Source organism: Nestor notabilis, unplaced genomic scaffold (assembly GCF_000696875.1).
Source record: "Nestor notabilis isolate BGI_N333 unplaced genomic scaffold, ASM69687v1 scaffold7008, whole genome shotgun sequence".
NCBI lineage: Eukaryota > Metazoa > Chordata > Aves > Psittaciformes > Psittacidae > Nestor > Nestor notabilis.
This window is the reverse complement of record NW_009940505.1, coordinates 9,062-23,615: the sequence shown is the minus strand read 5'-3', so window position 1 is coordinate 23,615 and position 14,554 is coordinate 9,062. Positions and strand designations below refer to the sequence as shown.

The 14,554-nt window shown below is 42.9% G+C and overlaps 1 protein-coding gene across 1 annotated transcript in view; it reads left to right on the top strand.

Annotated features, from left to right (window-relative positions):
• Window positions 1–14,181, top strand: part of NCOA6 (nuclear receptor coactivator 6) — a 29,906-nt gene extending 15,725 nt beyond the window's left edge. Inside the window, exons 8-12 of the mRNA XM_010020385.1 lie at window positions 1,206–1,327; window positions 6,707–6,775; window positions 7,994–8,030; window positions 10,652–10,800; window positions 13,804–14,181. Of these exons, the coding sequence (XP_010018687.1) occupies window positions 1,206–1,327; window positions 6,707–6,775; window positions 7,994–8,030; window positions 10,652–10,800; window positions 13,804–13,850 (424 nt within the window). The 3' untranslated portion in view covers window positions 13,851–14,181. The remainder of the gene's footprint in view (window positions 1–1,205; window positions 1,328–6,706; window positions 6,776–7,993; window positions 8,031–10,651; window positions 10,801–13,803) is intronic.
• The last annotated feature ends 373 nt before the right edge of the window (window positions 14,182–14,554 follow it).

Here is a 14,554-nt window from a genome sequence, read left to right as displayed (position 1 = left end):
AGCTAACTTTGATGTCTTTAATTCAGTGCTTTTATTATACAGTCCTAGAGAAGGACTTGGGGATACTGATGGACAAAAAGCTGACTATGAGTTACCAGTGTGCACTTGCAGCCCAGAAAGCCAACTGTATCTTGGGGTGCATGCATGACCAGGTTGAGGAAGGGGATTCACTCCCTCTGCTCTGAGACTCCTGCTGCAGTCCTGCATCCAGCTCTGGGGCTCCCAAAATAAGGACGTGGACCTGTTGGAGCGAGTCCAGAGGAGAGAGATGCTCTGAGGGCTGGAGCAGCTCTCCTCTGGAGCCAGGCTAAGAGGGCTGGGCTGGGTCAGCCTGGAGAAGAGAAGGCTCCTGAAGGGGAGACCTTAGAGCAGCTCCAGTGCTTAAAGGGGCTACAAGAAACATGGAGAGGGACTTTTTACAAAGGAATGTACTGAGAGGACAAGGCAAATGGCTTTAACCTGACAGAGGGGAGATTTAGGTTAGATATAAGGAAGTTCTTCCCTGTGAGGGTGCTGAGGCGCTGGCACAGGGTGCCCAGAGAAGCTGTGGCTGCCCCATCCCTGGCAGTGTTCAAGGCCAGGTTGGACACAGGGGCTTGGAGCAACCTGCTCTAGTGGAAGGTGTCCCTGCCCGTGGCAGGGCGTTGGAACTGGATGAGCTTTAAGGTCCCTTCCAGCCCTACCGTTCTGTGATTCCATAATCACTTGCAGAGTCTCAGTATCCCAGAAAGGTTTGTGCTCTGGTGGGTGACATAATGTCCAATACATCAGTGCATTTTTGTTGTGTTTATGGAGGTCTTTGTTATCCTGAGCTTGTCACTTCTGTGTATGACACTGGAAGAAGTGTTGCTACCATTGAAATACATTTCTGTGCTTCTTCCCATGATAGTTACTTACCTATACAGATGCCACAGCAGTATTAGAGGGAATTCAATTTAGTTTGCATATACATATCTATATCATTTGGAATATCCATTGGCATTCTATTAGTTATAAAACTTGTATTCAAGGTAGAAATGTGACTGTCAGCAGACCTGGGCTCTGTGTTCAAGTGTGTCCTTTTACACCAGAGGTAGTGGTGCGTTTCAGTGAGTTACTTGCAGGTCTGTGAAAAGCACTAGGATTTAATTCCTTGAGTTCTGGAAGCAGAAGTCAAACACTGACGTGAGGCTGGATCTTAAATACAGTTGTTATTTTTCTTCCAGTTCTTCAGAACCACGTCCAGCTGGCCTGGAGGAGAGTGATCAGTCATCGATGTCTGGAGATCAAGGAATGAACTTGGATAATTCAGGACCCAAGCTTCCGGATTTTGCAAGTAGGCCACCAGGTAGTGGGTTTTTTCTGTGCATTATCTGAATGTAACAACTATAGGAGAGCTTTTAAGTGATCTTTATGACAGTTCTATTTTGTGTCATCACACATTCAAGCCCAAAGCTTTTTTCTCTCCTAGTAACTAATTGGTACCATTGTTAAAATGTTTTCTTTGAATTAGCTCAAAATGAAGAGGTGGCCACAGTCTCATGTGTCATCCTGTAGGTATCATACTGAATCAGCAGTAGCATAATTGATTAAAAAAAATCTGTATTTCTAGCTGTAGCATAGACTAATGCATTAAAAAGTGTTAACCAATAGCTGATTTTTGAGCCTTAAGAAGTAGAGGTTGCAGTTGGAATTATGCTTTGCACGTAGGGAGAATTAAATCTAAGGTCTGCAAAGGCATTTATATTATAAGCCACATGGGTGGTTGTTAGCATCATTTTTAGCCAAGTAATACATGGCAGATTCTCCTTTGTACACTAGAAAATGTCAGACCTGTAGCAGGTATGCCAGGCCGTGTCCCACAGGGCATATCAAACCCTTAAGGTTGTTTTGAGGAATATTAGTGAAAGTCCAACTCTGCAATTGTAAGTGAAAGCAAGCCCCTGGACAGTTGCAGAGACTTTCCAGGTGGTGTGAATCTGAAGTAATACTAGCTGCTATGATGTACTAAGAGATCTGCAATTGTATGTCATGCAAGTCATTCATACACTAAGTAAAAGGACTTCTAAGAATTCAGGGAAGTCTTTGTGCTTATTTGTAAAGCCTGTTTCATTCATGTGGCTCTTGCATAAGACAAACAGGCTCCCGGCTATACTTTATCTGATCCTGTTTGTTACAGAAATTCTGCTTTCTCTGATCTTTGATTGGTTTTAATGAATGTATCATCTTGTTGTCTCTAGGTTATCCATCTCAGCCAGTGGAACAAAGACCACTTCAGCAGATGCCACCTCAACTCATGCCACATGCGCAGCAGCCACAGCCGCAGCCACAGCCACAGCAGCAGCCACAGCCACCAGCACAGCAAGCCCAGGCACCACCACAAACACCACAGCAGCAGCAGCAGCAGCAGATGATGATGATGCTTATGATGCAGCAGGATCCCAAGTCAGTCAGGCTTCCTGTACCACAAGGAGTTCACCCACCTAGAGGGCCTCTCAATCCAGATGCTCAACGAATGCCAATGCAGCAGAGTGGTAACATGCCAGTAATGGTTAACCTCCAGGGTCCTGGGTCAGTGCCTCCATCTCCTGATAAACAAAGAATTTCCTTGCCAGGCAATCCTCCCCTGGGAAATAATGCAAGAAAAATGGTTTATCAAGATAACATCCAGAATCCTTCCAGCTCACCCCTTGGAGAGGTTTCATCAGTTTCCTCCCTTCCAGAAGGAGGTGGAGCTGAAGGCCCCCCAGCGTCAGCAGCTCAGAATAATTTGACATCTCATTTAGTAGTTTCACAAAACCAATTAATGATGACAGGACCCAAAACTGGACCATCCCCACTTTCAACTGCCCAAGGTGCAAGTCCCCAGCAGCAGTCAAATTCTCTGCCTAGTGCTCTTACACACCATTTTCCAAATGTTGCCACCCCATCACAAACTGCAAGGCCTAAAACCCCAAACAGAGCAAGCCCAAGGCCATACTATCCTCAGACTCCTAATAACCGACCACCTAGCACAGAACCATCAGAAATCAGCTTGTCTCCAGAGAGACTCAATGCTTCTATAGCTGGTCTGTTCCCTCCCCAGATTAATATTCCTTTACCTCCCAGGCCTAATCTCAATAGAGGATTTGATCAGCAGGGTCTTAATCCCACTACTTTGAAGGCGATTGGACAAGCCCCATCAAATCTCACCATTAACAATCAGTCTAGTTTTGCTTCTCCACAGTCACACAAATTGGAAAGTGTGGTCATTAATTCAGGAAAACAAACCAACACTGGAGGAACAAAGAGAGCAAGTCCAAGCAATAGTCGAAGGTCCAGTCCTGGATCCAGTAGGAAAACTACCCCAAGCCCTGGCAGACAGAATTCAAAAGCAGCTAAATTATCATTGACAACTCCACAGAATCCATCTCTCCTGCAGAACATGGAATTACAAAGAAATATGATGGCTGGTCCCTCTCCTTTGCCAACACCTGTGACTTCAAGTTTCCAAAATAACAACATGCTAAGTAATCAGAATCCTACAGTTTCTGTACCTTTCCTGAAGACAATAAAGAGAGCGTTAGTGTGCCTCAAGATAACGAGTGTCAGAGTGCACAAGGTGTCCAAGCTAACAAAGACCAGCCCAGTATTGAACTAAAAGGTATCCCTACTCCAGAAATGAAAATGTTAGTTCCAGAAGAACAGCCAAAAAAAGATGGGCAAGCTTTGGACACCAGTAAGCTTCCAGCCTTGGAGGAAAGTAAACCCATGGTATCTCCAGCTATGAGAGAGGCACCAACGTCTTTAAGTCAACTTCTTGATAATTCTGGAGCTCCTAACGTAACCATTAAGCCTCCTGGGCTGACTGGTCTTGAAATGGCACCTATAGTTACCACTAGTGAGGAGCTAAAGAAGATAGCTGTCATTCCTCCACTGCAGGATTCATCCTCGGGCAAAGAGCCATCTAATTCACTTAGCTTGCCTCAAAATAATGAGTCCTGTTCAACTCCAGGACACCAGGAACTGGGAGAAATAAACTCAAGTGTTGCACAGAGTGTTCCTCCAGTAATGCAGAGGCCTGTCAGCTCCTCTTCTATTTCAGGTCCTTTACCTCCCAACCAGATAACGGTTTTTGTAACTTCAAACCCTATTACATCTTCTGCTAATACATCAGCACCGTTGCCATCTCACCTGCAGCCTGCATTGGTGTCAACTGTTGTCACAATGCCCAATGTAGGGAACAAAGTCATGGTGTCTGAGGGACAGTCAGCAGTTCAGTCTAATGCTCGACCACAGTTTATTACACCCGTTTTTATAAACTCATCATCAATAATTCAGGTTATGAAGGGCTCTCAGTCAAGTACAATTCCAGCAGCCCCCATGACTTCTAACTCTAGTCTCATGCCTCAATCGGTCGCGGTCGTTGGGCCTTTGCATTTACCACAGAATATAAAGTTCTCCTCCACACCCACTCCTCCCAGCACATCATCCAGCAGTCCCGTTTCTAGTATTCCCACCAGCAGGCCACTGGTTCTTAATCCCTTGGCACCTCCTGTTCAGCTGCCTTCTCCCGCTACAACTTCTTCCAGTGCTCCTTCAAATCTCCCCGCTCAGCAAGGCAAAGACTTCAGCCCAGAGGAGACTTCTTCTCAAAGTGGTGGCTCAGGTGACCAGTGCTCTGTTACAGCAACACAGTCAGGACCTGTTGTTTCACCTCTTCTGACGAGTAGTCCGGGATCTGGGAACAGACGCAGCCCTGTTTCATCAAGTAAGGGGAAGGGAAAAGTAGATAAGATTGGCCAACTCTTGTTGACAAAAGCATGCAAGAAAGTCACTGGCTCCCTTGAGAAAGGGGAAGAGCAATATGCTTTGGATGGTGAAGCAGAAGGTCAGGGACTAGAAACATTGGTCCCAAACAGTTCAGGAACAGAGCAATCACCAGCAGAACTAGATAATAAAACTGTGACACCGCCAGCACCCAGTCTTCTAAAACAGAGCACTTCTGGGCCTGGCAGTTCAGGTGCCAGCACCACGGCTGCTGCTCCTGCCTCCACGTCTCCGAGCACATCAACAAGCACTCCTCCTGCCAGCGTACCACCGGTTGTAACCACTCCCGCAGCCCCAGACCTCGCACCCGCAGCACCAAGCACTAATGGCAGTAACCACGGTGGTGTACCGGCTGAGCAAACCGGGGCTGCTGTGGTGGAGGAAAAAGCAGGAGCACATCAGGAACTGCTACAGAATGCAGGTAAGTCCAGTGCTACCCTGTGTAAATGTAGGGCTGCTTCTGTAAACCTCGTAATTGCTTTGCTCCATGAACATCATAAAAACTAGATCCCGTAGCCAAGGCTGACAACTACTTTCTTGTTTCTGAGTGTCATGGTTTAAGCCCAGCCAGTAACTCAGAACCACGCAGCCACTCGCTCGCTCCCCTCTTCTTTCCCCCGCAACCCCGCTCCCGGAGGGATGAGGAGGAGAATCAAAAGAATGTAACTCCCACAGGTTGAGATAAGAGTAGTTCAGTAACTAAGGTATAATACAAACCACTACTGCTACCACTAATAATGATAAGGGAAATAACAAGGGGAGAGAGAGGATACAATTGCTCACCACGCGCCGACCGATACCCAGCCCGACCCGAGCAGCGATCTGGGCCTTCCGGGTAACTCCCCCCAGTTTCTATACTGGGCATGACGTGCTGTGGTATGGAATAGCCCTTTGGCCAGTTTGGGTCAGGTGTCCTGTCTCTGCTTCCTCCCGGCCTCCCCTCCTCCCTGGCAGAGCATGAGACTGAGAAAGTCCTTGGTCAGAGTAAACATTACTGAGCAACAACTAAAACCATCGGTGTTATCAGCGTTGTTCCCAGGCTGAAAGTCAAAACCACAGCACTGCACCAGCTGCTAAGGAGGAGAAAAAATGACTGTTACAGCTGAACCCAGGACAGTAAAATCCACACAAGTCAGCTAAACTGAGAACTTAAGCTTGAACGTGACTTCCCCTGTGGCTGTTAGATGTATGTCATAGCTGTGTGCCAGTAGAAAATGGAAATGTTTCCTTTGAGCTTCACAGGAGGAATTCTGATCTGTTAGGAGAAATATGGAAGTGGATATTCTTCATTTAAACAGGAATGTTTAACATTCCATCTTCATGTTCTTCCTATGTTCATTATCACATATAAGAGTAGACTAGAAAACAGTAACCTGACAAGAATTGGTTTTCCATCTTATATTTTAGCTTGGCAACCTAAAGAATGTTAAGCCACGTCATCTTGTTGCCAAAGGACTTCAAGGGAGCCGCTGGTGCATATTTTGCACCCTCACAATTGAAAGAGTGAGGGCATTGATTCATTAACAAAGAAGCTTTTTTTCCCCAGGACTTCTGTTGAAATGAGCATTAATTTGAGAGAGACTAAGCTCTTTAATTTCTAGGACTTTCTTTAATTTCTCAGTCTGGTGAAAAACTGTTACCATTAAAAACCATAAAAATGATTTATGATATTGAATTTCAGCACTTTTTCTAGTTTGAGAAAACTTGGTATAATTTTGCCAAAGTTTTCTTTTTAACCTGGGGAGGTGTGTGTGGTGGGAGGAGAGCAGAGCATAGGTTAACAATATTGCACCTGCAAATGAAAAAGTTGCAGTATGCTGGAAGATGCAGTGTTCTGTAAAAGCAGCCCAACTGTGCAATAGAAACTGCTTGTGACTCCCTTTGAAAATAATGCTTTTTCCCTCCACTTTTATTCTAGCATCCTCTCAACCTTTAACACAGAAAAAAAGTTCAGTTGCAACATCAGAAAGTACTGTTCAAAGAACAGGTAAATCTTACTTTGGAAAAGCAGAATATAGGTAACTGAAGATGCATTTAGTTTAATGTGTATTTAATGGTCACTAACATAACATGCTTGGTAATTTGGGGGTTGGGTTTTTTGATGTTGGATATTCTCCCTGTTCAAATTTTGGGTAGGAAGAAGAGTAACTCTTTCCTTATGTTGCTTGGTCTGTATTTCTTTTGTTACCAAGATAATCTGTTTTTCCCAGGTAGTGTTATATAGACTTACACTGAAGAGTCCGATGTTTCAACCATACATATTGTAAGGGGTGTTTACCAGGAGGGGACAGATATTACCTGGTTTTTTACCCTTTTTTTATACCTCTATTCCATGTCTACACTCTGTCAAACTTTAGGTACTAAATTGATCCTAAAGGCAAAGCCACAATTCTATGCAGCACTGTCCCAGAGGTTGGAGGGTGTTTAAGGATGAGATGGAGTATGTTATAGGCAGAATGACAAATGAACAGTGAGTTAATACCTTGCACTGTGATGGTGATCCCTAAGGCAGTTTCTCACCAGAGGTGCTGTGTTTAGGTATAGACAATCCCTCTCAACAAAGGGTCTGGTGGATATGGGGAGAATGAAAAGATGGACAGTAAAAAGATGAGGAATCTTTTATGATAAAAAGAAGAGCAGCTGATTGTGGTGAAACTCACAAGGAATCCTGATCAGTACTTATAAAATCACTAAGAGAAAGGGGTAAAGAAGGCAGATCAGACTTCTCTACATCATCTCCTGAGAGATTTTCCAATTCAGCAGAAGTATAATTGGGTTTCAGGAAATCACCTCCTTTTGCATTAGAAGGTCTTGCTGTAAGAGGTGGTTGGGTTAAGGCAAAATTTTACATTCAGAATAGATCCACATTAGTACTTTTAAGGTTTAAAACGAATAAACCCTAGAAGTTTTAGAAGTGATAAACTGTCTAAAATGGGAGCTAAAAAAGGGAGAGGACTGTAGCTCTTGTCAGGAACTTTATGGTTTTCTTCTGCAGGGTTCCTTTAAGCTTTCCTCTGGCTTAGCTGGGGCATGCCATAGGCAGAAAGAGCACTTGGCTGACCTGGTACTCGTTCGATATGTTAGTTTGCTTTATGAGAAACAACAGATGAGAGAAGTTTGTTCTTCAGACCTAAAGCATAATGAGAATAATGTGAGATGGTCATGCCTTGTCAGTGGATTTTAAAATTATCTTTTTCTCTTGTAGAACTTGAAACAAATGCTCCGGTAGTTGCTGGTCAAAGGTAAGGAGATAGTTTGTGTAGATGCAGAATAGATGTAGCTTTCACGGGAGGAAGTCCCTTTCTCTTTGCTTCAGTTGCACACCTTCTGCTACTGCTTTTCATTTTCTTGTCCATACCCTTTCTGTCCTGCTAAGAGATTGGGCTCAACTGTGTTTCAAAACATTGCTGAAATGCAGAATGTAAGGTAACTTTTTTCCCAAGTCTGCCTTCAGGCTTTGGGCTGTGTTTCCTCTTACCCCTTTCAGGCCTGTTTCATGTCCTGGAAGGGTCTTGATGGTTGTACTGTTTGATATTTTCTGAAATCAAATCAAAACTAAACCCCCCCAAAGCTTACAGCTTAGTTCTTGTGCAAGTTTTTGTTTTCTGCACGTTAGCCTTCCTAAAGTTTAGGGGGGTTTCTGCCCTTGTGACTCTTTTCTCCAGATTCCCTCTGTGTTTCCTTGTTGATACTTTGCCAAAATCTGATAGGAAAGTCAGGTAGAAACTTCATCTTGTCCCAGTTAACGCACTTAGGAATTAAAAGATCGAATTTCAAAAGATTGTGTTCTGCCAGAAGAAAATATGGTTTCCAAGATCTGTTTCTGTTAGATTCCAAACTCACCAGGCTCTTAAACTCAGTCTAGGCAGTAATGACAAACCTTTGTAAGGTTTCTGGATAATAGTGCAGGCATGAATGGCTGGGTTTTTGATGCTCCCTCATCAGTGCAGTGATGCCCTAAGCCAGGGCAAGAGATGCAATTCATTCATTTGGTTCATCAGGAAGGAAGGCAGTGTCATCTTTTGTAAGGGAGGGAGCACAATACCCTTCCTCAGATCGGGAGTGACTCCAAATTGAATATTTAACTGTATTTACCTTCACATGGATTGGATCTTCCTACTTGTATCAAAGATGAACTGAAATTTCAGGGCAAGTTTTCTTTAGGGTACAGTTTCTCTGAAAAGCTGATGGTGTGACACTTCCCAGGTGAGCAGAGTCTCCAAACAAAGTGCCCTGGCACGGCTGTTCTCCAAACTCATACACACGTCAAATTACCACGAGTGCATTTCTGATTGTATTTTTCTGGACTAATGCTTTTCTGGGCAAGACCAGAAAAGAAGGGAGTTGTTCAGGCAAACTGTGAGCCTAGTGATGGCTGACAGAGCAGCCAGCTTCAGCCTCCTGGAGTTCAACACCATAAGGTATAAACCTTAGAGGAACTTGCAACCTATAAAGCACTGGAAATATTTTTACTTGGGCCAACTTGATTTCCTCCTATAAAAGAAGTGATATGTTGGTTCCTGGGAGACATCCAAGCTATGGATTAGTCACTAGATCTGTAAAAATTGTCTGTAATAACTGAACTTCAGCTGTTGATGCCTGTTTTCTTACCTCCAAGTATCCTCTGAAGTAAGTGGCTGCTATTTCAGCTGCCCATGTTACTGAGCAGAAGTTTGTGACCTGTTTGGAGGATCCCATAATACTGTCTATGATTTATTTTGTATCTGAGACAATCCATGTGCTTCTATATTCTCCTCTACTGTGTGTTTCCTTGCTTGAGGATGTTTGTCTGTCATTGACAAACTGTTTTATTCCAGGTATCTGATAGTTAAAATTACAAGTGTTTGTAGTAGGTTTTCCTCTCAAAGTAGGACTTCCTCTGAACCAGTGACAGTGTAGTGGAACCTCTGGAATGTGCAGGTCTGCTCTGTGTGTTTTCAATCAGTTCTCTCATTAAGGCAGCCTTTCTTGACATCTTGCAAGTATCACCCAAAGGGCATGAAATGAGTTGTGTTTCTCCTTATCCAGTATCAGCAGAGTGTTTTATTTGATTAATTACTTACCTTTGAATTCACAGGAGATAAGTTTAGTGTAATCTTCAGAAACCACTTAGTCATCAGAAATTGTCTGGCATTAATGCCTTAAGGAGAAAACACCCAAACCTCAGGAGGAATTCACAAGGTTAAGAGTGATAAAATAGAGTTAATTACAAAATGCAGCACTCTATCTGTTGTCTCAGGGACAGGAAACACGGATTTCCACACTACCTAAAATTATTTATTATAGCAGAAAAAGCTGTCCATCATAAAAAGAAAATAAAACATTTTAACTTCAAGCTTTAAAGCTTTCAGAAAGCTTTAAGTAAGCCTTCAGCTTTTTAATATGTGAAGCTCAATGGAGCGAGTCTTGTAGTAAAAGCAAAAGCTGGCATACTCCCTGAAGAGTTCATAATGCCTCCTTATGTTCATCTGCAATTTCAACTCTGTGTTCCCATATCATAGCAGTCTCTAATGTAACTTGTTTGCTTTTCCTAGACTTCAGTAATGGTGGCACCTGTGGAAAACAGAGCAGACAATTTATAATGCATCTAATTTCTTGGTCTTCTAATGTTGAAAATATTCTCTTTGAGGACTTCTCAATTCTGTATCCTCTGATAATTTTTAATAGAAACGGACTATACTCTGGCTTACTCAGGTCATTCTGCATCTGATAAAACTTCTGGTATCTCTAGCATTTCATATCTTCAGTGCTAATAGTCCGGAACTGGTACCTGTGTCGGTCCATCCTCCAGCTTGTCTGAGTTGCATAGAAAAGCATAATTCTTCTTACACTTCATCAGAAATATTTTGTCCCACTTTATTAGTAATGAGACAAAAGAGAATTGTGAAAAGTCTAAAACTCCAAATAGAAGAAATTCAAGAACAGAGGATTCTGCCGCTCCACAGGAAACTGTAGAGAACGGACAGCGCAAGAGGTCCTCCCGACCAGCGTCTGCATCCAGCACTGCAAAAGGTAAAATCCACAGCCGTCATTTCTCTGGAGAGGGCAGGAAGTAATGTACTGCCCCAAGTATAACCCCTTCGATAGCTGGCTCGTAACGATGGTTTGCAGCTTCTAAGTGTGCTTTTAACTCTAGTTTCAAAGATTTAGACACAGGTTGGTGTTGAAGTATTGACTGACATCTGTGCTGGCAGTGAATCTTGTGTGAGTTTCCTGTTGTTAAATTTGTGGAGCTTGTTTCCTGCAGTGCTCAACAACATAGCGTTCAGCAAGCTTGCCTAGTTGAAGTTGAATTCTCTTGGCAGAAACATGTTGCCATTGAAAGGACTGTCCTCAAGTTAAAAAGTCACTTTTTTTTTGTTTTCCTGAAGCCTGAAAGCCACAAGACAGATACTAAAGTCTTCCCAAGCGCACGGTCAGCTCTTGTGAAGCCAACTGCTGTGGTTCAGGCACGTTCAGAACGCTGCCTGGATGGCAGCCTGGAGCACCAAGGAGTGCTGTGAGCTAGCACAGAGCCTCAGCTGTTCTTTCCAAGAACACATGAAATCCTAAAGTTACAGATACTAACCCGTGGCATTAGCAGTTGCTGACGTGCCTTATTGCTACCCAGGTTTCAATCTCAAACAAAGTATGCAGCATTTGTGCGAAACACGTGGTCATTGCCAGAATGCACAGTCCATGGTGCCATTCTGTGTTTCTGAAGCTAAACTCTGTCAGCTCCTTATATTTAAGGGTCAGAAAAATTCTGATGGACAAAAGTTGTGCAGAAGGGTAGAGAGAACCCGTCAAGAGGCAACATTCAACCAATATATTAAAGATAACATACAGAACAAAGAGGTATTGATATAAAATTCTTATAAAAGGAAGTCAAGTTGAATTCAGCAACCATTTTCCACACTGAAGATACTAAAATTGGATGGTAAGAATATTTGCATTTTAAGAGTTTCAGAGAAGACTTCCAGCTGTACATAATTGTGTGATGAATCTCAAAGATGACATGGAGGGACCTGTGTGTTCTGCACTTCTGTGGCTGCTGAATTTAATTAAATCTACTCCTGTGGCAGGATTGTGCAGAGGAATCTGAGTCTGTATTGTAAAAATCAATTCTCTTTCATGATTGTGAAGATAAACTTGAAAAATGTGAAGCCAATGTAAAATCTTTAGATTTGGTGATACTGTCCTGAGTGTGAAGGGACCTGAAATGTATGGGCCTGCCCCCATACTGTAACGAGTAAACCTAAAGATGACAACCAGTGGCATGTCAAATGCTGAGAATGTGGGAACGTGAAAGTACATCACATTGAAATAATGCCAGAACTCAGAGGTTTTGTACTGACTGTGTGATTTGTTTACCTCTGTAAGTAAAATCATTGCTTTTAAAACATGCACCTGAAACTGCTGCAGTATCTAAGGGGTTTGCTTGAAAACACTGATCCAGCTTACTAGGTGGTACCTTAGGCTGTGGTTACCTTCTCTCCATGCCTGCTTCCAGGTGGTAGAGAAAATGAGCCAAGCAAGGCTCTCTAGTGGATAAGGACAGGCTGGAGGGTTAGTGAGGGAGCTGGTGTAAGGGGGTTTGCCACTTGTGCCTACTCTGGTCTGTGTTTTTGTTAGTGAATCATAGCTTAAGAAAGCACACTTGTTTTGTATGCTCCTGGCCTCCTTCTAGACATCTGTAGTTACCTTGTCTGTGTCCTGAGAAACTCTAGTCTGTGTTAAAGAGGAATGTGGGGCTGGGGGAAGCTCCCTTTAGATAGGGGTGGATTAAGGCCACTATAGAAGTGGCAATTAGGAAAAAACTGAAATGTAGCAGGGAGAGAGAAGTAGATTTTGACCAGTTGGTGTAGGAATCCCCTTGCTAAGCATCAGGAAGGAGGAGGCAGAGGGGTAACTGTAAGAGAAGGACCTCAGGAGCAGGGCTTGCTACAGCAGCTACTGCTCGAGCTGCTTCCATAGTGCTGCTGCTTGGAGGGAGCTCTGGTAAGTGGGAGTCGTGCCTGTTGAGGTGTTCCACTTCTGAAACCCGGTGCTGTGTTGGTATTGTCACTCCTTGGAGTACTTTTCCAGCAAGGGCTTTTGCAGCATTTACTGTAGTTTTGAGTTTGTTCTATTTTGTAATGTTGCTTTATTTTGGTTTTTAAACACAACATATAACAGCCATGGAGTTGTACTGTTGCTCCTCTAGCTTTAGATGTCTTGGGTGTCTTGGAAATCTTTTCCCTATTGACTCTTAAAATACACACAGCTCTAATAGCTTTTGGAAAATACTGTCAAGAGCCAAAGATACATTGCCAACGTTTAAAATCCCATTTTTGAAAGATCTAAAGATGCAAATACCCTTGGTCCTTACTCTCTTTGTTTTGTTTTGAAATGGAAACGTTAGTGCCTTGGTAAGTGCACTGAACATGTCATCTGCTTTCACTGCAGCTTCCACGAGCACTGCTGCTCACAGTGTTTTGTATCTTTCTGCATAGCTGCTTTTCTGTGAATCATAAGGTACACTCAAGAGACTCGTTTTCTAATGACCTGACTTGCCAAGGACTCAAACAACTACATTTGTAATTCATGTGGCAGGCTCCAAATGACCTTCCTAAGTGTTTTTTATAGCACCATCTCCATGACGCTGGCTCCCACTGCCACAGTTTGTGCCTAGTGCCCGTTTCACAGAGGCTTCCTCCTGTGGTACATCTGAGCACATTGTGCGTGTGGGGAACTAACATTAAACACTTAAACATACAAAACCACACAGATCTTAAGGCTGATCCATTGCGAGTTCAGCATTGCTGAAGCCCTAACAGTTGGAAGTCGTGCCCTGCCAGAGCTGGGGGAGCGCTGAGCTGTGTCACAGCGTTGGTGTTTGTGTTGTGACTTGGTGAAGAGTCAGTCCCGGGTCTGTGGGAATCCCGGTCCTCCGAGGTTTCCACTCTGGTGTGATTGTGGAAGGGCAGTCTGTGCACCTCTGGTGAATGGCTTATCGACTTCGTATCCATGCTTCTTTTCTTCTCTTAATTTCAGAAACGAGTGCCAGTGCAATGCAGTCAAAAAGAAGAAAATCCAAGTAAATTACTGCATGGAAACATGAAACTTGTAAATGAGTGTGAATTTACCAATAGCAATTTTGAGCTGTGATTTTTCTTTTTTAAATAAAATTCTGTACAGTAAAGTCCTTTTAATATTATCCTGTTCCCAAGAAATGATTTTTTTTTTTCTAAAAAACAGATAAATAGATATAAAAACTCGGTTCTTCTAAAACCCCCTGGACTTACAAAGTGAAGCCCAGGGTTAGCACATTAGGTTAATGTGTTTGTATGAAATGGAAGGGGAGGGGAAGACAATTGTAAATTTATTTGTTTCCACTTTTCATAAATTAGAATACAGGGTTGTCATTTTTAGGTATTAAAAATAATGTATTGTGCTGTTGTTTAAGTACTGTATGTGAATAGCAGTAAGAGGGTTTAGAAACAAACCCAATCATGTTTGGAAATGTAAATAATTTTATTATATAGTAGATCTGATGTATTTGTTGTAGAAATGGACCAGTGAAACAAAAACAAAATAAATGTAAGGGTTTGTATAATGTGGAATCCCTCATGCTCTAAATAAATGTTATTGTCCTATAAGTTGGGTTGAATTATTATTAGCAACAACAACCGCATCATTCCAAACAGGAAGATTGAAGGGATTATTTAGAGCTCGAGGCCTGCAAGCTCCTTATATGGAGCTTTAGAGAGGAATTTGTTTAACCACAAACGAATTAACTGATGCA